The sequence below is a fragment of the Ascidiella aspersa genome, chromosome 9 (genome assembly GCF_963924565.1).
Source record: "Ascidiella aspersa chromosome 9, kaAscAspe10.2, whole genome shotgun sequence".
NCBI lineage: Eukaryota > Metazoa > Chordata > Ascidiacea > Phlebobranchia > Ascidiidae > Ascidiella > Ascidiella aspersa.
In genome coordinates, this window is record NC_139455.1 from 5,744,164 (window position 1) to 5,769,782 (window position 25,619).

A 25,619-nucleotide genomic window follows, 5' to 3' on the forward strand; every position below is an offset into this window, starting at 1 on the left:
ATATACAACAACCGCAACCCCGTCTAGATTTTGTTTGTTTTAGGCCAGGGAATGTATTCAGTCGAAATGCGCTATGCATTAGGTATCATCTTTTGCTGTGTGAACGCTTAAACTCTTTAAAATGACATTTCTATTAAACTAGAATATAATATAATTATGTATTTTATGTGCCTCATTCTTAATACGTCACAAACCTTAGATTTAAGCGGCATATTTGCGGACGAATTTGCCTAAAAATAATGGTTTTATGACGAAACGTTATGAAGTAACTTTGTGACCTAATCTCTAAAAATTTCGACCCCCAAAACAAAAATCCAGGATCTACATCTGCCTATCGAAGAGTTCATTTAGCTCTTGGTAATGACGTAAATTATGGTATACGTTACTTCAAAATGTGCAGCTGACAGCCGTGTAACGAATTGTGCTGCCAGAATTTATCTTCAGCTTGTGATACACAAATCGTTCGCAGTTTATTCATACTATACATGCTAAACGTGTATTTTGAAATTTGGGTAAAATTCGCACATGTCATGGCTTTCTCAATAGGTTTTGTGCTACTCCTTAATTGAAGAGTAATTAGGGGTTGTTGTCAATTGGTTTCCGCAAAAGTTGTATCCCGCGTCAACACTTGATTAACGATTATTTCCGGCCATAAAAAAGTGTTGCAGGTCTCTGAAAAGTGTTGGTGGCCTCTGATATAACCTTAAGCGTCGGTCGCCGGATAATTTGTGGCGGACGAGCAGACGGCATTGCTTGCATGTCAAGCAGAGATTTACCGTAATAAAACAAGCCATTGACTTGATTTGCAGTCGATCCAAGCTGTGACTTCGAATCGTACAGGTATCCCACCTGTGGCTACTTAAACGGAGAGAACAGCGAATGGAACCGTTATCTGGAATGGAACACCTGGCAGGGCAGAAGAAGTAAGCCTATATCAGTGTTGCCATGACTTTTTACTTGGAAGCACTTAAATCACTGTTTTCAAATTCCTTGACTTGACTTAAATATTTTAGGCTTCTGACTTAACTTGAATTTAGTCTTTCGGATAAATGACTTGGGTTAAAATAAAGGGATTTGTAAGGCATTTTTGCTATAAAATTGGGTAATATATCATAATTTTTCTTCATAAATATGTTGGGTTTTGCTATTTTTCATTTGAATTATTGTTCGAGCTAGTTATTCAATTTTAGTAGTTTAGCGTTTAATTTTTATGACAAGGACTTTACTTCGAATTGACATGCTTTAATTATTACTTGACTGGGACTTGACTGGTGATTTATTGAAAAACTCTTGACTTTGACTAAAGTTATTTCAAAATTACTTTTTTATAACACTGGCTTATATTGACGCGTAATGTATCGGCGATACTGTCCAGCAGCGTGTGTATTTCATGCCACGCCTTTCGACCGCCTGATTTACTGCTATTCTACAGATGTCCTGAAATTCACTCACCGAAAGGCAAAATCGATAGACGAATAAAAATAAATACGTCATCCCTGATGACCATCTCTGCTGGTTCACCCTTAAAAAATGACATTAAACTTGAAATGTGAACCACTTGAAATGTGAATCGAGTTAAAAAATTACTGTACTAATTTATATCTTCACATTTTCAGTAAAGTTAAATTATGGACAATTTTAGATTAATTGAAAAGTAACTTTAAATTAGTGGTGACATTTAAGTTCGAGCGATTGGTGATTTTGAAATAAGAAATTATAGATTTATGAACAAACTTTGTGTACGTTATTAGAAATACAGAAGTTTTCGGGTAAGTTTTAAGAGGCTATACGAAAACCTAGTAAACTCGAATTATGGTCAACTCTGAGTAATTTAGTTGTATGTGGACAGCTTAAAAACTGTTAACTTTTGGCGATCTGTAAATGTCTTCACAGGATCTAATCCCTTTAAGTAAGTTTAAATTTAAGCAACCTCCCGGTTTAACTGAAAGCAAACAAAATTGACATTGGTCTTTTCGCAGGTTATGCGCTGCGCACCAACGCGTACGGCACCAAGCCTCGCATTCTTTTCTCTCGCGGATTTCCAGTGGAGCGGGAAAAGTGCCTCAAGTTCCATTTTAAGCTCGCCATCCGATCGAAACTGGCGGTAAAAATCGGTTCGCGCAAAAGGTTCGACCTTCCACTTGACTGACATATACCATAAGTGTGAAACGATTTCGTTTGGCAGTATAGCCAGGGGCGGATTAAGGCGGGGGCTGAGGGGGTCGCAGCCCCAGGCCCACAAAAAAATAGGCCCACCGCAACAACTTAAGTTATCTTTTTAAAAAACTGTCAAGTTTTAATCTAATATCATCTCTGATACGAGATAGTTTCATTGGTTAGAGTAAATATTCACCAGGTTTATTTTTATATTTTCGACCATAAGCTTGTGACGTCAGTGCGTGTTTGTTACTTCACAACATGAAGCTACTATGCGAAGACAAGCTTTGCCTTGTCTAAATTCTAAAGCTATAAAACATATTAATTAAATCTGGTTCATAAGAGAATAAATCAATGTTATTTCAAGTAATTGTGGTTGGAAAAATAAACAGAATGTAAATAGTCCAATAGGCCTCTGACTAGCATACATTCCCAGGTCCATGAAAACCTTACCCTCCCTGAGTATAGCTATTGTCGATCTGTCACTAAAAACAGAACTAGTGAAAACAACAAAACCTTCACACACATATGTGTGTTTACCAAGGTGATCTAGCCCTTATGAAGCTGCTTTTTGACCAACGATTACGGCTTACGTATCAAATTCCATGGTAGAGTGACGGTCCCGATATGACTGGAGGTCGTGAGTTTGAAAATCACTGCAGGCGAGTTGTTTTTCTAGCCTTCCCTGCTTGCCTCATTGATCGACAGGTTCGGCGAGTCTGTGATGGCTTTGAGCGTACTGGTGGACAGGGCTGCGGAGTCGGTTAAAAACAACCCGAGTCCGACTCCCGAGTCCTGAGTACGACTCCAGCCAAATTAAGATTTTGTCGAGTCCCGGGTCCAGCTCTGACTCTACAGCCTGTATTTTACCCATTTACGCAATTAGAGTGGATTTTCTGTAATCCACTCATATTGGTGTCATAATTGATCCTCCCGCATTACATGGTTAAAAAATATTTTACCATTTGCTATTACGCTTTTACAACTTACATTTTGTCGCCTTAACAGTTTTAAAATTTGATACTGTGGATGCGCACGTCGGACTCGGGACTCGGGTAGTTTTACGCCGTCTTACTCGCGTCCCGAGCAGGGCTGCGGAGTCGGAGTCGGACTCGGGACTCGATGGAGTCGGTTTGTTTTGCCGGAGTCGGACTCGGGACTTGAGTAAGACCGCGTAAAACTACCCGAGTCCCGAGTCCGACGTGCGCATGCGCAGTATCAAATTTTAAAACTGTTAAGGCGGCAAAATAAGTTGTAAAAGCGTAATAGCAAATGGTAAAATATTATTAAACCATGTATTGCGGGTGGATCAATTAGGAAACCAATATGAGTGAATTGCAGAATTTCCACCTTAATTTAGTTGCGTAAATGGGTAAAATACAGGCTGTAGAGTCAGAGCTGGACTCGAGACAAGATCTTACATTTTGGCCGGAGTCGTACTCGGGAGTCGGACTCTCGCAGCCCTGGTCCCGAGTCCGACTCCGGCAAAACAAACCGACTCCGCAGCCTTACTGGTGGAAACAAACTGTGATTTTTATCAACAATTTTTTTTGGCGTTAGTTCATTTTTTTATTCACTAAATTTTGAAAAAAAAAACAAATAAACATCACTGTTTACCAAAAAATTAACCAACCTTATTAGCTATAACTGTTTACTAACAACAGTTGACTCCTAGAAGGGATTTCAGCTGGAAGTAGTCCAATAAAATAAGATTGGAGCCGATACCCGATGCCAAGTGGAATCGGTGCCGATCCAAAACCAAACTAACTTTAGCATTTCAGACATGGTTTGCAATCTAACTGGACGTTTTCAACTTTAAAAAAAAACTTTTTTTTCTAAGTTGGATATAAATATTAAAGATAACGAATGTTTTCCAGCGCCAAAGCAATTTTCGCTTATTAATCAAAAAATATTACATTTCTGTTTAGAAGTTGGTCAATTAGTAATAACATAAGGTCATTTGGTATTGAAACGGATAGATGTTCCCAAAATATTGCGTAGCCTACCAACAAAGGTAAATTATTACGAATAAAATACCTAGTTTCGGATAGCAATACTGGTAAGCTCGGGTCGATATTAACCATAGTAACATGTTATTTCCTTCAAAGGTGGAGCGTTTCAACGCCTCGTGGCGAGTGGCAACCGGCCGAAGTTCCAATACTTCCCGCACAAAGTCAATCCATTTCCTTCGTCGCAAGATCGGGCGTTGTTAGCCTGGATGACGTCACTGTTCTTGACGAGCCTTGTTGTGAGTGTAGGCTACTCGGTTTGTATTTGCTAGCTCTGCTATTAAGACCCGTCTACACTAGAGCTGAGCGAATCATGTTAAATTGCTTATGCGGAGATGGATGTGAATTCACGGGTGTGTTATGGCTGCGTTGAGTCTATTGTTTCCAAAAAATCACGTGATTAGTCGGCTGTTATTGTTTGGTATACTCCCAGTTACTTGTAACCTGGTACATTAGAACAACTAGCATACGAAAGAATGGTGATATTTAAGCTAATGCAATTAGATAAAGTTTCGATTCGGCTCTGATCCACACGCAGACCGTTGGACGATATGCTGCTTACCGAAACATTTTTCAAATTGGTTCGCCAAAATGACACCGAGAGTGGGTCTGTCACGCCAAAATTGGCCCGATCCGGCCGGACCGATTTTGGTCGTAATCAAGCGCCAAAACTGGTCCGGTCGGACCGATTTTGGCGTTGGAACAGCCGCTAAAACAGGTCTGGCTACGGTTAGGGTTAGGCCGGACCAGTTTTGGCCTAGCCGGACCTGTTTTAGCGGCTGTTCCAACGCCAAAATTGATCCGACCGGATCAGTTTTGGCCCCGGACCAAATTTCGCGTTACAGGCCTATATATTGACGAGCTGCAAATGAACATGGCTTGATGTTGCTTTAGCAACACAGCCAGCTTGATGAAGTTAAGCGGTCGAGTTTCTTAACTTTGCAGTTTCAAAAGCTAGTTTGGTTACCTAAAAGCAGCTGTTTTAGCCACGTCTGATATATAAACCCAGTGTTGTAAATAAGTCAATTTGAAATGACTCCTGTCCCAGTCTAGTCAATTGTAAAATAACTTAAGTCCAAGTCAAATTATTTTCACAAATGGCAAGTCAAGTTCCAGTCCAAGTCATTTTTGCGCAGCAAGTCAATTTTTAGTCACTATAGTCACTAAATAGGCGTCAACAGTATATTAAACGTCTGAAAACGTTTAACTCGTTCTATTCTAAGCATTTTTTCGCAAAGAAAACACAGAAAACTTAAACAAATAGCGAGTTAACATTGAGTTTATTTAATGATTGGCATCAAAAGTCATTTTCGCTTAAAAAAATGTAATTATAACACTTTAACATACGTAGGCTAAAAGCATTTGTGCAGATGTCTTAAGTCAAAGACAAGTCATTAAAAAACAGTGACTTAAGTCATTACAACACTGTGTAAACCACACTCCCCCAACATCCAACTTCGTACCCCCTGTTTTTATACCTCCAATATCCTACCTCGCCTGGGGTTTACCCACGAAGCTATAGTGGTGAAATGAAACATATTATATGACACCACGATGAAATATATATTGTCTGTGATAATATTGTCAGATTAGAAAACATTTCGGCATTTCAAAGCTAAACGCTGTAAGTAGGCTATACCCGAATATGTTTGGCCGTTCATTGTTTATTTACATTTTAAATTTCAACAGCATTATTTTTGTCGTTTGTTGGACCGAATGAGAACCAGGCGTAGTCATGTGTAGTTTAGAAAACCTTCGTTGTCGTGTAATTGCCCCAGCAGTTTTCCTTTATTTTTGCGTTGAAAGTCATGTCGTTGTCATAAAGAAGGAACGTTAAACAATTGGAATTGTTTAAGTCGTACGATTATAAACAATAACCAAACTAAAATACAAGAAAAACACAACATAAAGCAAGCAAATTATGTGCAAAAATTAGGATAAATTGTTCAATAGTTGTAACGTGTTTTTTCTTGTTGTAGCCGACGAATGTGCGTCAAATCCCTGTCTACATAGCGGCACTTGTACCGATGGACCGTCAGGGTTTTATTGCGATTGTCGACCGGATTTCGAAGGTACCACGTGTGCACAAGGCAAGTAAACATAAAATCGTTTTACAAATTTTTACCGCTAAAATCGCAGTGAGCTTTGGCTTATGTGGTCACTTTTGACAATCGGTTATTTTAATGCAGTGATTTCCAAACTGTGTGCCACGTCACACCAGTGCGCTTCGGGAGATTGTCAAGTATGCCGCGAAACTTTTTGTAATTTTGGAAAAGAGAGTATTTGTATTACTAATAGGCATACACGCAAGCATTTTAGACTTAAATTCGCAGTATTTATTACAAATAATGATTTCGAGATATTTACATATAGTTTGTCTTGGGTTTAGGGCGATTGTAAAATAACTCTAGCCTATTGTTGTTCTGTTCAAAGCATGCCGCGAAATAGTTAAAATCTTTTTGTTTTTTTGGTGTGCCGCGAGTCAAAAAAGTTTGGGAACCACTGTTTCAATGCATTTTAATGTCTTCTTGACATGTAAAAAATTTTCAAACATTTAGTAACCAAGACTTTTTTCAAACATTTAGTAACCAAGACTTTTTTCAAACATTTAGTAACCAAGACTTTATCTTTTGTTTGACGCAGCCTTTTTTAATATATCACAACAAAACCAACAATATTTATTTACAAAATGTATTTACAAACCATTAAACAGTGCAAGCCAAAAGAAAATATGCTGAATTGTTGTCGAAAAAACAAAAGAAAAATTGGTTAGGTTTTGGGCTACAGCCGAGGGCGTGTACAGGGATAATCATGTGTCGTGATGACTTGAACTACATTGCGACCGGCGGAGTTAATTGGTTGATATCTTGACAAAGCGGGAATGGAACTTGTGTGCCGGTTTCAACAATTTAGTTGAAAGAGCAGTCAAACAAATTTTGCGTTCATTTCAGATCTAAAATGCCTGCCATTTTCGGAGCGATTGGTCAACGGTCGGGTAGAGGTCAACTATCCAGCAACAACGCAAGGTTACAGAATCGCTGGCACCGAATTAAGATTCAATTGCAACAGCGGGTTTCACATTCAAGGAACTGCAGATGCATCGATTACCGTTACGTGTAGAGATAACCAGCGGTGGAGCCGAAATCTGGATCAAGTGTCTTGTATTGGTAAGTCCGTGCTTAAAATATAAGCTGTTGTGTTTTCCCCATACACGTCCGACAACGGTTTTGACTATTTTGTAATTCTTCAAGACAGGTTTAATTCTTCTTTCATTGGCCTTAAAGCCGATTAATACAGTATATACTAGTATATGGAGTAATGCTGCCACGGTATTCTCTTTTGTTCGATACCCAGTAAACATAACTTAACGCAACCAGTAATTTGTTTTACACATTACGTTTGGTTGTGGTTTTAAGGCAATATAAAACTAAATTAACTAAGCTTGGCATTTTATTTATAATCTATGCCAGTGGCGGGCAACTTCTCTAGTCGGCGGGCCTGAAATGGGAAACTGAAGTACTTGGCGGGCCGGATTCCTGATCGATAAATTAATTGTACTTCCATTCCCACATGTTTTGTCGCATAATGGCGGTTAATGTTCTACTCTTTAAACACAGCAACACTTGCAATGCCCCGTTAACAACTGATTTTTTCTTGCCGACTTGAAAAAGTACTTCGGCATCAAATCTTTGTTAAACTTTACGTTTCTCGGCAAAATCCAAGAAAAAATATTGATGTAAACTCTAAATCTAAATTTGGAACACACAATGAGGCCAACAGTGCCTAAAGCAGAAAATCAATAAAACCATAGTATTAACACCAACGACATACTAAAGTCAAACACGCAGTAATATATACGACAGAATAATAACTAAATCGTCCAAAAAAGACACAAATCTGTCGAAATAAGTCCTAAATTCAATCACGCCGCCTGAAACTGTAGGGAGAAGGTATGGGACGATGGGGGCCATGGCATTGGTCGCTTAGGTGTTGAATTTTGGGCGCCCTGGTATGTTTTGGCACCTGATTTTCTGGCCCTGTTTGAGGTTATTGGTGGCCGGTGGGTAATGGGTGGGGTTAGAAAATGGGTAAGGGTTGCAATTATTAGTGGATTTATGTACTTAGGGGTGAGGTTTGGGGTTAGGTAAAATGTTTTCATAGGCCTGATTCTGGTCATTTAAGTTTTATTCCTTAGGGTTTATGACTTATGCCGATTTATACGGTATTACGACTATTTGATATTAGTCCTATTTTGGTCTTATTCCGAACTGTGTGATTAATGTTGTTCTTATTTCGATCTTGTGGCTGGAGTCCTCAAATTTTAACCCAAAACAAAAACTAAAGAATAACTAACAATCACTATTATTTGACGTAGTAAGAAAGTAATTGGGGATTGCGGTAGTAGACTGTGGCCGCGGGCCACATTATCACGTAAAACCGGAAACTGTCTGCGGGCCGCTCAAAATCCTATCGCGGGCCGAAGGGCCGTATGTTGCCCGCCCCTGATCTATGCCCTTATTTATAAATATGTGGCTGATACTCATTCTGTTATCTTAGGCTACTTGAACAGAAGCTTTAACGGTCGGCCTGAAGGCCGAAAATAGACGCTATTTAGCTCTGGTTAATAGTTACGATAGGCGAACAACATGAAAGTACGAATGTCTAAGCGACATCATTCGCTTGGCAGTGAACTCTAGGCAAGCAGGTCAGGATTTAATAAAAAACTGGCATGCGGTAAACTTGATCTTCCTCGGACCGACAGTTTCCGCAGCAAGTTGAACGAGCTCATAGTGGTGGTGAAGCAAGTTTAAACTAGTTCTAACTCGACTTTCTGCTCTATTTGTTCTTACGTGTAATGTGAAACGATTTTGGTTAGTCCTGCCAAATGCTCCTAGTGTGCTCTGCTGACAATCTCTCTGTAGGAGAAAAGTTTTGCAAATCTCTGCTGCGTAAGGGCACGTATCGTATGTGAGGATGGAGCCAGATTCTGCTAAAAGTATTAATTTTATCAGTAAGCTTTATATGGGCAAACACTTCATGTATATCAGTCTGTGCCTTTGGGTAGTTAGACTTATCTTACGCATACGACAAGTGTGATAATTTATGTGAGCAATACAAGCTTGATAATTTATGTGACCAATATAAAGTGTTTCTAGAAGACTTAACTGTATCTCAGGTTTGTCAGACTATCAGTGAAGCGCTACGCAAGCCAGTAAAGGATTATTGTTAAGGTTTTATATGCTACTTGGGCCATTTAGTACCAATTGCAAAGGGTTTAGAGGGGGTAATCTAATGAGGTTTAGGACTCATTCCAAAGGAATCTTATCCCATTTAACATATGTGTTTTCAATATGACGTTGATGTAATGCTACATGCTTTCATAGATTATTCCGCTAAAGATTTGGCAACTTTTCAGAAAATCGCTGCAGGAGAATCAACATTCGGAATGGTCGCATGTCGGGCGGCAACGAACGGGGAACGTTTTCGAGAGGAAGCTTCGCTACTTTGGGCTGTGATGCAGGTTTCAAGCTTTCTCGGACCAATGTCCATGTGCGATGCAACCAGGGCGGTAACTGGCCAGCCGATATGCCGACCTGTCAGAGTAAGTACATTGATATGGTTGGATTTACGGTGAAAATATCGTTTACCGTCAAAAAGAGTCGATTTAATCTTATTCCGTCATGTTTATTTCGTGCATATACTCAAACAACCAAAACAGAAATAAAAATTTGAAAATAGAAAAACTATGGATACTTGTGACAACAGAACAGTCGCACTCCCTTCTTAAATATGGTATTGGAATGTTAAACATATTATAGATTTAAACGCTTGCACAATGTTTAAACTGGCCGTTGTTATTTCCCAGGGTAAAAGTGAATTTACGTTTTCTTCTGTTTTGCTGAGTAAACGTGTGCACTTAACACAAGGGGTATTTTTTTGTTCAGTTTAGGGCCACCTAAAATTGAATAAGTGCTCGGTATAAATTTCAGTACCGAGCCTTATCGCATTTGAACTTAAGGCTGTGACTTGGCTGTCCTGAAGTTCAGTATGGGCCATCGATAGTTAAATGACTTGTGTTCCGACCTAATTGTTTAAAAAAAATACAGGCTTTCCGTATTTGCATTTTTAAATATCTAGGCTCTAGACCAGGTGTTCCCAACCTGTGGTACGCGTACCACTAGTGGTACGCAAAGGTTTTCCAGGTGGTACGCGAAGAGCACCCGTTTTTTTCACAAAACCCTGGATTCATAACTTTATATTTTGTCTTTGGTTTTATTTAAATAAAAAAAAATTACCGAAGCCCATTCTTATTGTAGGTAACTATTCCTGTTGTTTCGAAACAATGCAATCTTCAAAAAACAGGAAACAATGCATATACTTAAAAAAAATGTTTGGAGCACAGTTGCTTTGTAAAGCGTACAACGCTGTGGTACAGTGGGCGTTAATTATACCAAATTATTGCTCTTGATAAATATAATCTACTGTTTTATAGCTTAAGCCTTAAGCTACAAATAGCGTTGAATTATGCTAGTTGCAAGCTAAAAATAGATAAAAATATGATTCAATAAAATTATTTTTCTGCTAAAGTGGTACGCGTAACACTACAGAGCGTCCAAGTGGTACGAGATCGTAAAAAGGTTGGGAACCTCTACTCTAGACATTTAAAAGTGCAAATATGGAAAGCTTGTAGACCTATTTTGGCAAATGACTTGACTACTTTAGATGCGGAGTCGGAGTCGCACTCGGGATTCGGGACTCAAGTAAGACTATACCGAAATTCCAGGTCCGACGTGCACATGCAAAGTACCAAATTTCGAAATTTATAAGGCAAATATGTAAAATAAGATACAATTGCCAACCACGTATTGCGAATGATACATTGTCTGACACCCCAATAAGTGGATTGCTGAATATGCACCTCGCTTTAGTTACGCAACTGAGTGAAATGCAGGCTGTAGGTGTAGGGTCGGACCTTGAGTTGGGACACAGAGTTCGGCAAATTTTGCTGCTACAGTCGGACTACAATTTCTTTTCTGCAATCATTTATCAGTTTGTGTCCTATTTGTTCAGTTTCGCTTTTTTGCTTTGGGGTAATATAATTAAAAGTGTTTACTGATTTAACGGTTCGGGAACCTGGCTGCGATTAGTTAAAAGCGACTTGAATTTCGCTTAGTTCGCAGTAACTTGAAATACACTTAAAGTTGTTACAAACTCCTTGGTTAAAACTCCAGATATTAATGAACCTAGCTTATCTAGCAATACCGACAATACATCATTGTCGGACTGTTTAGGAATTCCTACAGCTCCCCCTGCAACAGGACAACGACAGTGGAGAGATTGGGGCGCTTGGGGCCCTTGGGAGGCCTGCTCGGCTACTTGTGGGTCGATCCAGCAGCGCCGAAGACGCCCCTGCCCCGGCTCCACACACAACGTACTGGAATGCAAGGGAAGAATTTATGAGCGGAGAAACTGTAATCAACCTAAGTGTAATAATTCGCCCGGTAAGATTTAATATCGTATAGTGCTGTTCTAAATCAGAAATATTCAACGCTTGTATAACCCTGAACTCTGGAGTTAAAATTAAATTTTAAACGGTTTTAAAACACTGTTTAAGCGTATGAAAGCACCACTAGATAACGCAAGCAAATGGGTTAAAAATGGATGATTTTTACATCAGTGCGAGTAATATTATAATGGCTGTATTTGATTACATTCAATAGAGTTGAACATACAAATATAGATGTAGCAGGCTCATAGTTGTGCAGAAGGCATCGGTAGGTAAGGATTGCATGGAATTTCTTGGAAACTGGTTCAACTTCCTTTTAAGCGACTTTCATTCCGCTTGTAATTTTTAAAATCTTGTGGTTTATTTTTGTATTTTAGAAAAATCATGTGACTGCTTAAAATGTAACCAAACAATTACAGTTTTCGTCAATACCAATTGTTTTGATACGAGTGATTTAAAGGGTTACAATGATTACAAAAGTAGCGACCTTTCTGACTCCTGTGTAGTGTTGGTTTCCGAAGTTAACCGAGGCAAAAACCTCACATTAAATATATGAATTACATGAAAGAAGAATCTGTTTTTGCTTGCAAAAAAATCACGTGATTAGTCGGCTGTTATTGATTGGTGTACTCCCAGTTACTTGTAGCCTGGTACATTAGAACAACTAGCATACGAAAGAATGGTGATATTTAAGCTAATGCAATTAGATAAAGTTTCGATTCGGCTCTGATCCACACGCAGACCGTTGGACGATATGCTGCTTACCGGAACATTTTTCAAATTGGTTCGCCAAAATGACACCGAGAGTGGGTCTGTCACGCCAAAATTGGCCCGATCCGGCCGGACCGATTTTGGTCGTAATCAAGCGCCAAAACTGGTCCGGTCGGACCGATTTTGGCGTTGGAACAGCCGCTAAAAGAGGTCTGGCTAGGGCTAGGGTTAGGGTTAGGCCGGACCAGTTTTGGCCTAGCCGGACCTGTTTTAGCGGCTGTTCCAACGCCAAAATTGATCCGACCGGATCAGTTTTGGCCCCGGACCAAATTTCGCGTTACAGGCCTATATATTGACGAGCTGCAAATGAACATGGCTTGATGTTGCTTTAGAAACACAGCCAGCTTGATGAAGTTAAGCGGTCGAGTTTCTTAACTTTGCAGTTTCAAAAGCTAATTTGGTTACCTAAAAGCAGCTGTTTTAGCCACGTCTGATATATAAACCCAGTGTTGTAAATAAGTCAATTTGAAATGACTCCTGTCCCAGTCAAGTCAATTGTAAAATAACTAAAGTCCAAGTCAAATTATTTTCACAAATGGCAAGTCAAGTTCCAGTCCAAGTCATTTTTGCGCAGCAAGTCAATTTTTAGTCACTATAGTCACTACATAGGCATCAACAGTAATATTAAACGTCTGAAAACGCAACTCGTTCTATTCTAAGCATTTTTTCGCAAAGAAAACACAGAAAACTTGAACAAATAGCGAGTTAACATTTAGTTTATTTAATGATTGGAATCAAAAGTCATTTTAGCTTAAAAAAATGTAATTATAACACTTTAACATACGTAGGCTAAAGGCATTTGTACAGATGTCTTAAGTCAAAGACAAGTCATTAAAAAACAGTGACTTCAGTGATTAAAACACTGTGTAAACCACACTACCCCCAACATCCAACTTCGTACCCCCTGTTTTTATACCTCCAATATCCTACCTCGCCTGGGGTTTACCCACGAAGCTATAGTGGTGAAATGAAACATATTATATGACACCGCGATGAAATATATATTGTCTGTGATAACATTGTCAGATTAGAAAACATTTCGGCATTTCGAAGCTAAACGCTGTAAGTAGGCTATACCCGAATATGTTTGGCCGTTCATTGTTTATTTACATTTTAAATTTCAACAGCATTATTTTTGTCGTTTGTTGGACCGAATGAGAACCAGACGTAGTCATGTGTAGTTTAGAAAACCTTCGTTGTCGTGTAATTGCCCCATCAGCAGTTTTCCTTTATTTTTGCGTTGAAAGTCATGTCGTTGTCATAAAGAAGGAACGTTAAACAATTGGAATTGTTTAAGTCGTACGATTATAAACAATAACCAAACTAAAATACAAGAAAAACACAACATAAAGCAAGCAAATTATGTGCAAAAATTAGGATAAATTGTTCAATAGTTGTAACGTGTTTTTTCTTGTTGTAGCCGACGAATGTGCGTCAAATCCCTGTCTACATAGCGGCACTTGTAGGCCTACCGATGGACCGTCAGGGTTTTATTGCGATTGTCCACCGGATTTCGGAGGTACCACGTGTGCACAAGGCAAGTAAACATAAAATCGTTTTACAAATTTTTACCGCTAAAATCGCAGTGAGCTTTGGCTTATGTGGTCACTTTTGGAAATCGGTTATTTTAATGCAGTGATTTCCAAACTGTGTGACACGTCACACCAGTGCGCTTCGGGAGATTGTCAAGTATGCCGCGAAACTTTTTGTAATTTTGGAAAAGAGAGTATTTGTATTACTAATAGGCATACACGCAAGCATTTTAGACTTAAATTCGCAGTATTTATTACAAATAATGATTTCGAGATATTTACATATAGTTTGTCTTGGGTTTAGGGCGATTGTAAAATAACTCTAGCCTATTGTTGTTCTGTTAAAAGCATGCCGCGAAATAGTTAAAATATTTTTGTTTTTTTGGTGTGCCGCGAGTCAAAAAAGTTTGGGAACCACTGTTTCAATGCATTTTAATGTCTTCTTGACATGTAAGTCAAACATTTAGTAACCAAGACTTTATCTTTTGTTTGACGCAGCCTTTTTTAATATATCACAACAAAACCAACAATATTTATTTACAAAATGTATTTACAAACCATTAAACAGTGCAAGCCAAAAGAAAATATGCTGAATTGTTGTCGAAAAAACAAAAAAAAAAATTGTTTAGGTTTTGGGCTACAGCCGAGGGCGTGTACAGGGATAATCATGTGTCGTGATGACTTGAACTACATTGCGACCGGCGGAGTTAATTGGTTGATATCTTGACAAAGCGGGAATGGAACTTGTGTGCCGGTTTCAACAATTTAGTTGAAAGAGCAGTCAAACAAATTTTGCGTTCATTTCAGATCTAAAATGTCCGCCATTTTCGGAGCGATTGGTCAACGGTCGGGTAGAGGTCAACTATCCTGCAACAACGCAAGGTTACAGAATCGCTGGCACCGAATTAAGATTCAATTGCAACAGCGGGTTTCACATTCAAGGAACTGCAGATGCATCGATTACCGTTACGTGTAGAGATAACCAGCGGTGGAGCCGAAATCTGGATCAAGTGTCTTGTATTGGTAAGTCCGTGCTTAAAATATAAGCTGTTGTGTTTTCCCCATACACGTCCGACAACGGTTTTGACTATTTTGTAATTCTTCAAGACAGGTTTAATTCTTCTTTCATTGGCCTTAAAGCCGATTAATACAGTATATACTAGTATATGGAGTAATGCTGCCACGGTATTCTCTTTTGTTCGATACCCAGTAAACATAACTTAACGCAACCAGTAATTTGTTTTACACATTACGTTTGGTTGTGGTTTTAAGGCAATATTAAACTAAATTAACTAAGCTTGGCATTTTATTTATAATCTATGCCAGTGGCGGGCAACTTCTCTAGTCGGCGGGCCTGAAATGGGAAACTGAAGTACTTGGCGGGCCGGATTCCTGATCGATAAATTAATTGTACTTCCATTCCCACATGTTTTGTCGCATAATGGCGGTTAATGTTCTACTCTTTAAACACAGCAACACTTGCAATGCCCCGTTAACAACTGATTTTTTCTTGCCGACTTGAAAAAGTACTTCGGCATCAAATCTTTGTTAAACTTTACGTTTCTCGGCAAAATCCAAGAAAAAATATTGATGTAAACTCTAAATCTAAATTTGGAACACACAATGAGGCCAACAATGCCTAAAGCAGAAAATCAATAAAACCATAGTATTAACACCAACGACATACTAAAGCCAAACACGCAGTAATACATACTACAGAATAATAACTAAATCGTCCAAAAAAGACACAAATCTGTCGAACTAAGTCCTAAATTCTTCGGAATAAGACCTATATGGTCACAATCACGCCGCCTGAAACTGTAGGGAGAAGGTATGGGACAATGGGGGCCATGGCATTGGTCGCTTCGGTGTTGAATTTTGGGCGCCCTGGTATGTTTTGGCACCTAATTTTCCGGCCCTGTTTTGAGGTTATTGGTGGCCGGTGGATAATGGGTGGGGTTAGAAAATGGGTAAGGGTTGTAATTATTAGTGGATTTATGTACTTAGGGGTGAAGTTTGGGGTTAGGTAAAATGTTTTTATAGGCCTGATTCTGGTCATTTAGGTTTTACTCCTAGGGATTTATGACTTATGCCGATTTATACGGTATTACGACTATTTGATATTAGTCCTATTTTGGTCTTATTCCGAACTGTGTGATTAATGTTGTTCTTATTTCGATCTTGTGGCTGGAGTCCTCAAATTTTAACCCAAAACAAAAACTAAAGAATAACTAACAATCACTATTATTTGACGTAGTAAGAAAGTAATTGGGGATTGCGGTAGTAGACTGTGGCCGCGGGCCACATTATCACGTAAAACCGGAAACTGTCTGCGGGCCGCTCAAAATCCTATCGCGGGCCGGAGGGCCGTATGTTGGCCGCCCCTGATCTATGCCCTTATTTACAAATATGTGGCTGATACTCATTCTGTTATCTTAGGCTACTTGAACAGAAGCTTTACCGGTCGGCCTGAAGGCCGAAATAGTAAGAACTTAACCCGGTTTAAAGCTAAATATTTTTTCATACCGGTTATGTTTTCTGCTACTCTATGGCCGTATGCGAAAAAATTCAGTTTAAACAGACGCTATTTAGCTCACGATAGGCGAACAACATGAAGGCACGAATGTCTAAGCGACATCTTTCGCTTGGCAGTGAACTCTAGGCAAGCAGGTCAGGATTTAATAAAAAACTGGCATGCGGTAAACTTCATCTTCCTCGGACCGACAGTTTCCGCAGCAAGTTGAACGAGCTCATAGTGGTGGTGAAGCAAGTTTAAACTAGTTATAACTCGACTTTCTGCTCTATTTGTTCTCACTTGTAACGTGAAACGATTTTGGTTAGTCCTGCCAAATGCTCCTAGTGAGCTCTGCTGACAATCTCTCTGTAGGAGAAAAGTTTTGCAAATCTCTGCTGCGTAAGGGCACGTATCGTATGTGAGGATGGAGCCAGATTCTGCTAAAAGTATTAATTTGATCAGTAAGCTTTATATGGGCAAACACTTCATGTATATCAGTCTGTCCCTTTGGGTAGTTAGACTTATCTTACGCATACGACAAGCTTGATAATTTATGTGAGCAATACAAGCTTGATAATTTATGTGACCAATCTAAAGTGTTTCTAGAAGACTTAATTGTGTCTCAGGTTTGTCAGACTATCAGTGAAGCGCTACGCAAGCCAGTAAAGGATTATTGTTAAGGTTTTATATGCTACTTGGGCCATTTAGTACCAATTGCAAAGGGTTTAGAGGAGGTAATCTAATGAGGTTTAGGACTCATTCCAAAGGAATCTTATCCCATTTAACATATGTGTTTTCAATATGACGTTGATGTAATGCTACATGCTTTCATAGATTATTCCGCTAAAGATTTGGCAACTTTTCAGAAAATCGCTGCAAGAGAATCAACATTCGGAATGGTCGCATGTCGGGCGGCAACGAACGGGGAACGTTTTCGAGAGGAAGCTTCGCTACTTTGGGCTGTGATGCAGGTTTCAAGCTTTCTCGGACCAATGTCCATGTGCGATGCAACCAGGGCGGTAACTGGCCAGCCGATATGCCGACCTGTCAGAGTAAGTACATTGATATGGTTGGATTTACGGTCAAAATATCGTTTACCGTCAAAAAGAGTCGATTTAATCTTATTCCGTCATGTTTATTTCGTACATATACTCAAACAACCAAAACAGAAATAAAAATTTGAAAATAGAAAAACTATGGATCCTTGTGACAACAGAACAGTCGCACTCCCTTCTTAAATATGGTATTGAAATGTTAAACATATTATAGATTTAAACGCTTGCACAATGTTTAAACTGGCCGTTGTTATTTCCCAGGGTAAAAGTGAATTTACGTTTTCTTCTGTTTTGCTGAGTAAACGTGTGCACTTAACACAAGGGGTATTTTTTTGTTCAGTTTAGGGCCACCTAAAATTGAATAAGTGCTCGGTATAAATTTCAGTACCAAGCCTTATCGCATTTGAACTTAAGGCTGTGACTTGGCTGTCCTGAAGTTCAGTATGGGCCATCGATAGTTAAATGACTTGTGTTCCGACCTAATTGTTTAAAAAAAATACAGGCTTTCCGTATTTGCATTTTTAAATATCTAGGCTCTAGACTAGGTGTTCCCAACCTGTGGTACGCGTACCACTAGTGGTACGCAAAGGTTTTCCAGGTGGTACGCGAAGAGCACCCGTTTTTTTCACAAAACCCTGGATTCATAACTTTATATTTTGTTCTTTGGTTTTATTTAAATAAAAAAAAATTACCGAAGCCCATTCTTATTGTAGGTAACTATTCCTGTTGTTTCGAAACAATGCAATCTTCAAAAAACAGGAAACAATGCATATACTTAAAAAAAAATGTTGGGAGCACAGTTGCTTTGTAAAGCGTACAACGCTGTGGTACAGTGGGCGTTAATTATACCAAATTATTGCTCTTGATAAATATAATCTACTGTTTTATAGCTTAAGCCTTAAGCTACAAATAGCGTTGAATTATGCTAGTTGTAAGCTAAAAATAGATAAAAATATGATTCAATAAAATTATTTTTCTGCTAAAGTGGTACGCGTAACACTACAGAGCGTCCAAGTGGTACGAGATCGTAAAAAGGTTGGGAACCCCTACTCTAGACATTTAAAAGTGCAAATATGGAAAGCTTGTAGACCTATTTTGGCAAATGACTTGACTACTTTAGATGCGGAGTCGGAGTCGCACTCGGGATTCGGGACTCAAGTAAGACTATACCGAAATTCCAGGTCCGACGTGCACATGCAAAGTACCAAATTTCGAAATTTATAAGGCAAATATGTAAAATAAGATACAATTGCCAACCACGTATTGCGAATGATACATTGTCTGACACCCCAATAAGTGGATTGCTGAATATGCACCTCGCTTTAGTTACGCACCTGAGTGAAATGCAGGCTGTAGGTGTAGGGTCGGACCTTGAGTTGGGACACAGAGTTCGGCAAATTTTGCTGCTACAGTCGGACTAGAATTTCTTTTCTGCAATCATTTATCAGTTTGTGTCCTATTTGTTCAGTTTCGCTTTTTTTCTTTGGGGTAATATAATTAAAAGTGTTTACTGATTTAACGGTTCGGGAACCTGGCTTCTATTAGTTAAAAGCGACTTGAATTTCGCTTAGTTCGCAGTAACTTGAAATACACTTAAAGTTGTTACAAACTCCTTGGTTAAAACTCCAGATATTAATGAACCTAGCTTATCTAGCAATACCGACAATACATCATTGTCGGACTGTTTAGGAATTCCTACAGCTCCCCCTGCAACAGGACAACGACAGTGGAGAGATTGGGGCGCTTGGGGCCCTTGGGAGGCCTGCTCGGCCACTTGTGGGTCGGTCCAGCAGCGCCGAAGACGCCCCTGCCCCGGCTCCACACACAACGTACTGGAATGCAAGGGAAGAAATTATGAGCGGAGAAACTGTAATCAACCTAAGTGTAATAATTCGCCCGGTGAGATTTAATATCGTATAGTGCTGTTCTAAATCAGAAATATTCAACGCTTGTATAACCCTGAACTCTGGAGTTAAAATTAAATTTTAAACGGTTTTAAAACACTGTTTAAGCGTATGAAAGCACCACTAGATAACGCAAGCAAATGGGTTAAAAATGGATGAGGATTGTTTTCGACTTACATGCAGGAAGTCCAACCCAATGACTTTCCCTGCTCGGTGGTTTGCATTGGGTTTAAAGAATTTCTCGGAAATTTCAATATGAAGTTGCTTGTACTAACAGATTGATCAAGCATTGGCGTATGGTTTCGACTCGCTCCTCTCTGAGCCTGCATAGCTCAGTTGGTAGAGCGACGGTCCCGGCTTGACCGGAGTTCGTGAGTTCGAACCTCACTGGAGGCTAGTTGTTTTTCTAGCCTGCCCTGCTGCCATCATTGATAAACAGATTCGGTGAGTCTGCGATGGCTTACGGCAGGGTAGCACTTCCAAACTGATATTTTTGTCGAATTTAACTAGAAATAGTAAACGTTTTACGCCTAATGCAAATATTTGACGCATTTAGTAATTTAAGAGTTTAAACAATCTCATCTTAGGGATAAATATTTTTAGTATAGTATTACATAAAGTGGCAGTTAGGGCTGTTCGATACCCGATAGTTTGGACAAATGTATCGCGATCCGATCCGATACCAAATGACGTCATTGCTATGCTCCGACAAGCACAAAAGGTGAAATTGAAACATTCAATGGTATTTTTTCCAGGTTTTTATGCCAAAATTTGCTTCAAGGTTAAAGCGTTTAGTTGCCTCCAGTTGTTGTTGACCTATAATTTTCGATAAATATATACTTCTCAAGTTTGAATCGCTGCGTTGGTTTGCTAATCATGACTGAAATTGAAATGTTAATTATGCTTCGGATTAGCACCGATACTCCCCTAGTATCGGGCGAGTACCGACACTATAGCACTTGGCATTGGGTATAGGCTCCGATCCATACTTTCGGACATTTCTAGTGGCAGTGACGCAGTCATAGCGTCTGGAAAACTTCGTTAAGAATTACCTTTAAATGCCCTTTTATGACAAACTTCGTATGACTTAGTTGGAAAAACCTTCACGTTGAACGACAAGGAATACAAGTTGTTCGTGGAAAAGCGCAACTACGCCGAGGCAAGCGAAAGCTGTGAAGCTATTGGAGGCATGCTTGCCGACTTACACGAGCAAAACGTGCACGAGAGGGTTTTTAATGCGTTTAAACGAACAGGTAAACATACACATGATGACCGGTTAAGAGCAGTTTCTGTTATTTTTTGCTTAATGGCTTATGAGCACTTTTTTTCTATCTTCAGTTCGATATTTAAGTCAGCTAAGTAAAACAGGACATGCATAATTGCCAACGTTAAAAAACATTTTTCTTTTGCAATATGTTTGATGCGATTATCCGTCAACCGAAACATGTTTCCGTGTTAACTTACCAAAACGTTTATCATGCGCTGGACGTACAAACAAAACCAAAACAACCATTTTTTAACTCGACAAAATAAGTGAGAATGCTCTTTTGATTTCACCCACCCGTAAGCTTTTTGTGGTAAAACATTACATAGCATATTCAAAATTAATTATATTTATAATTGTCTGAAGGGCGTTATGCTTTTATTGGCATGCGATGGACAGACGAAATTGGTTGGCATTGGAGCAGCGGTTCAAGAGTGATTAACATAGAGAACGAAGAGGAGTTTCATCGTTGGACGCCAACAGACTACAAAAGAAAAGATATGGTTTGTGTTGTACTAGACATGAATCTTGGAAAATGGAGAAAAGCGTTTTGCAACCTGCGGTTTCAATACATTTGCGAGCGCGGTGAGTTTATATTTTGAACCGTTTGTTACACGTTAAGAAAAAAACATATTAAAACAATAAATTATTAGTTCATATGCTGACAAACTGACGTTAGAAATTAAAATAAATTCGATGCGCTTAAACAAGGAAACCAATACACTCAACAAGAATTAACAAATGACTGAAATGACTTGTACGAGCCTTTAATATGAGACTTCGATATAATCGATAAACTTTACAATACTGCCTTTACCCTTAAATGATTAAATTCAGAAAATGTATTGATTTGAATGAATGCAAGGTCGGCAGTACATTACACCGCTGATGTTACTTGTTCGCAACATTGCGTAGTAAAATAAGCTATAGGCCAGGGGTGGCCAACCAATCAGATTCCAGGACGCGCATTTATTACTTGGTTAACCGTTAAGAGCCATACTTTACACACATGGACGAAATGAATGAGCCTATCACCCCATTTCTTACTCACTCCACAAGGCGATCGCGCGAAACGCGAAAAAATTGCCTTTATTTCGATAAATAGACAAAATTGTAATTTAGAAGAAGAAAAAAATGCACATTTTTTAATATAATGTCGTATATCAACCAGCATGATTCGAAACCGACAATAATCCATAACTTAAAAAAGGAAATATAACTGGGCGAAGAGCCGCATGCGGCTCGCGAGCCACGTGTTGGCCACCCCTGCTAGGCTATAGCAAACTGGTTTAGCGCTGGTAATGTGTTTCGTGGAAGCTGTACAACTGTCGTTTATAAATGTTTTTGACTCAGCGTAAAATTGCGGAGTCTTTTAAGTTTAACGAAGTTGATTACTGAGTATTTAGTTGTTGGAAAGATAACGCGTCATCTAAAGATGTTTAAGCATTTACTGTAGTTTTTTTTGTAACCAGACAAACGCTGCAACGATAATACTGACCCTTGTTATAACGGGGGAACATGCCGAACGGATGGCCGCTGTACATGCCTGGGTGGTTATACCGGAGATCGTTGTGAAACAGGTAAGATGCCTAACGAATATGTTTTAGCCAAACGCACAAATTAATATCGGTTTCAACAAACATCGGTTCATCGTTCGTTTTAAAATGAAATACGCGTGTATTTATCATGTGTTAATAAGAATATTTGATATACAACTTTTGTGACTGAAGGTGCACCCATACATGTAGATTATCGTGTTTTTTGTATTGTTCAAGATATCTTACAACATTGATTGCATTGTTTTTTAACCATTTGTTAGTGTTCCAGTCGGTTCAATTTTGAGGCCCGATTGTTACATAATTATTTTACCTGTTTTAGTGTCCGATCATTGCAGCACTCTGCCTTGCTTAAACGGAGCAACCTGCATCGGAACGCCGTTGCCTTACAGTTGTGATTGCCGCGACGGATTCTACGGAAATATTTGTGAGAACGGTAATCTGATTTCTAACGCTACCATTTTAAGTTTAACTTAGAGTTTAAAGGTTTAGGTTTCATGTTCGTCGCATTTTATCGAATTAACCCCTATATAGGCTTCAACTCGGAAACCTAATTTTTTTTTTTTTTTGTTCCGACCTAATTGTTTAAAAAAAATACAGGCTTTCCGTATTTGCATTTTTAACTATCTATAGGCTCTAGACTAGGTGTTCCCAACCTGTGGTACGCGTACCACTAGTGGTACGCAAAAGTTTTCCAGGTGGTACGCGAGGAGCACCCGTTTTTTTCACAAAACCCTGGATTCATAACTTTATATTTTGTTCTTTGGTTTTATTTAAATAAAAAAAATTAACCGAAGCCCATTCTTATTGTAGGTAACTATTCCTGTTGTTTCGAAACAATGCAATCTTCAAAAAACAGGAAACAATGCATACTTAAAAAAAAATGTTGGGAGCACAGTTGCTTTGTAAAGCGTACAACGCTGTGGTACAGTGGGCGTTAATTATACCAAATGATTGCTCTTGATAAATATAATCTAATAGCGTTGAATTATGCTAGTTGTAAGCTAAAAATAGATAAAAATATGATTCAATAAAATTATTTTTCTGCTAAAGTGGTACGCGTAACACTACAGAGCGTCCAAGTGGTACGAGATCGTAAAAAGGTTGGGAACCCCTACTCTAGACATTTAAAGGTGCAAATATGGAAAGCTTGTAGACCTATTTTGGCAAATGACTTGACTACTTTAGATGCGGAGTCGGAGTCGCACTCGGGATTCGGGACTCAAGTAAGACTATACCGAAATTCCAGGTCCGACGTGCACATGCAAAGTACCAAATTTCGAAATTTATAAGGCAAATATGTAAAATAAGATACAATTGCCAACCACGTGTTGCGAATGATACATTGTCTGACACCCCAATAAGTGGATTGCTGAATATGCACCTCGCTTTAGTTACGCAACTGAGTGAAATACAGGCTGTAGGGTCGGACCTTGAGTTGGGACACAGAGTTCGGCAAATTTTGCTGCTACAGTCGGACTAGAATTTCTTTTCTGCAATCATTTATCAGTTTGTGTCCTATTTGTTCAGTTTCGCTTTTTTTCTGTGGGTTAATATAATTAAAAGTGTTTACTGATTTAACGGTTCGGGAACCTGGCTGCTATTAGTTAAAAGCGACTTGAATTTCGCTTAGTTTGCAGTAACTTGAAATACACTTAAAGTTGTTAAACTCCTTGGTTAAAATTCCAGATATTAATGAACCTAGCTTATCTAGCAATACCGATAATACATCATTGTCGGACTGTTTAGGAATTCCTACAGCTCCCCCTGCAACAGGACAACGACAGTGGAGAGATTGGGGCGCTTGGGGCCCTTGGGAGGCCTGCTCGGCCACTTGTGGGTCGGTCCAGCAGCGCCGAATACGCCCCTGCCCCGGCTCCACACACAACGTACTGGAATGCAAGGGAAAAAACTACGAGCGGAGAGACTGTAATCAACCTAAGTGTAATAATTCGCCCGGTAAGATATTACTTATTGCAGTTTATCGTAGTGCTGTTCTAATTAAGGAATATTCAACGCATGTATAACTCTGAACTCTGAAATTAAAATTAAATGTTAAAACGGTTTTAAAACACTGTTTAGGCGTATAAAGGCACCTAGATAACGCAAGAAAATTGTTAAAAATGGATGAGGATTGTTTTCGACTTACATGCAGGAAGTCCAACCCAATGACTTTCCCTGCTCGGTGGTTTGCATTGGGTTTAAAGAATTTCTCGGAAATTTCAATATGAAGTTGCTTGTACTAACAGATTGATCAAGCATTGGCGTATGGTTTCGACTCGCTCCTCTCTGAGCCTGCATAGCTCAGTTGGTAGAGCGACGGTCCCGGCTTGACCGGAGTTCGTGAGTTCGAACCTCACTGCAGGCTAGTTGTTTTTCTAGCCTGCCCTGCTGCCATCATTGATCAACAGATTCGGTGAGTCTGCGATGGCTTACGGCAGGGTAGCACTTCCAAACTGATATTTTTGTCGAATTTAACTAGAAATAGTAAACGTTTTACGCCTAATGCAAATATTTGACGCATTTAGTAATTTAAGAGTTTAAACAATCGCATCTTAGGGATAAATATTTTTAGTATAGTATTACATAAAGTGGCAGTTAGGGCTGTTCGATACCCGATAGTTTGGACAAATGTATCGCGATCCGATCCGATACCAAATGACGTCATTGCTATGCTCCGACAAGCACAAAAGGTGAAATTGAAACATTCAATGGTATTTTTTCCAGGTTATTATACCAAAATTTGCTTAAGGGTTAAAGTTTAGTTACCTCCAGTTGTTGTTGACCTATAATTTTCGATAAATATATACTTCTCAAGTTTGAATCGCTGCGTTGGTTTGCTAATCATGGCTGAAATTGAAATGTTAATTATGCTTCGGATTAGCACCGATACTCCCCTAGTATCGGGCGAGTACCGACACTATAACGCTTGGCATTGGGTATAGGCTCCGATCCGTACTTTCGGACATTTCTAATGGCAGTGACGCAGTCATAGCGTCTCGAAAAATTCGTTAAGAATTACCTTTAAATGCCCTTTTATGACAAACTTCGTATGACTTAGTTGGAAAAACCTTCACGTTGAACGACAAGGAATACAAGTTGTTCGTGGAAAATCGCAACTACGCCGAGGCAAGCGAAAGCTGTGAAGCTATTGGAGGCATGCTTGCCGACTTACACGAGCAAAACGTGCACGAGAGGGTTTTTAGTGTGTTCAAACGAACAGGTAAACATACACATGATGACCGGTTAAGAGCAGTTTCTGTTATTTTTTGCTTAATGGCTTATGAGCACTTTTTTTCTATCTTCAGTTCGATATTTAAGTCAGCTAAGTGATACAGGACATGCATAA

General features: G+C 39.2%; 1 protein-coding gene and 1 long non-coding RNA gene across 2 annotated transcripts; both read left to right on the forward strand.

Moving 5' to 3' along the window:
* Positions 1-1,989: 1,989 nt before the first annotated feature.
* Positions 1,990-6,254, forward strand: LOC146132051 (uncharacterized). Its single transcript, XR_014501689.1, has 3 exons — positions 1,990-2,127; positions 4,266-4,405; positions 6,146-6,254. It is a non-coding gene; the product is annotated as an uncharacterized LOC146132051 (long non-coding RNA).
* Positions 6,255-6,977: 723 nt separating this feature from the next.
* On the forward strand, positions 6,978-25,619 carry LOC146132052 (uncharacterized). The gene is made up of 14 exons (XM_083397004.1): positions 6,978-6,984; positions 7,118-7,333; positions 9,583-9,768; positions 11,459-11,638; positions 14,784-14,999; positions 17,358-17,543; positions 19,236-19,445; positions 20,542-20,703; positions 21,081-21,299; positions 22,187-22,294; positions 22,593-22,706; positions 24,020-24,229; positions 25,332-25,493; positions 25,579-25,619. The coding sequence occupies exons 1-14, from the start codon at positions 6,978-6,980 to the stop codon at positions 25,617-25,619; spliced, it is 2,217 nt and encodes a 738-aa protein (XP_083253130.1).

Excerpts from the sequence above, each read along its gene's own strand:
- LOC146132052 (XM_083397004.1), top strand. Across the intron at positions 19,446-20,541 it reads TAAGTGTAATAATTCGCCCG|TTGGAAAAACCTTCACGTTG; the intron begins GTGAGATTTAAT and ends CGTATGACTTAG. Across the intron at positions 22,295-22,592 it reads CGGAGATCGTTGTGAAACAG|TGTCCGATCATTGCAGCACT; the intron begins GTAAGATGCCTA and ends TACCTGTTTTAG.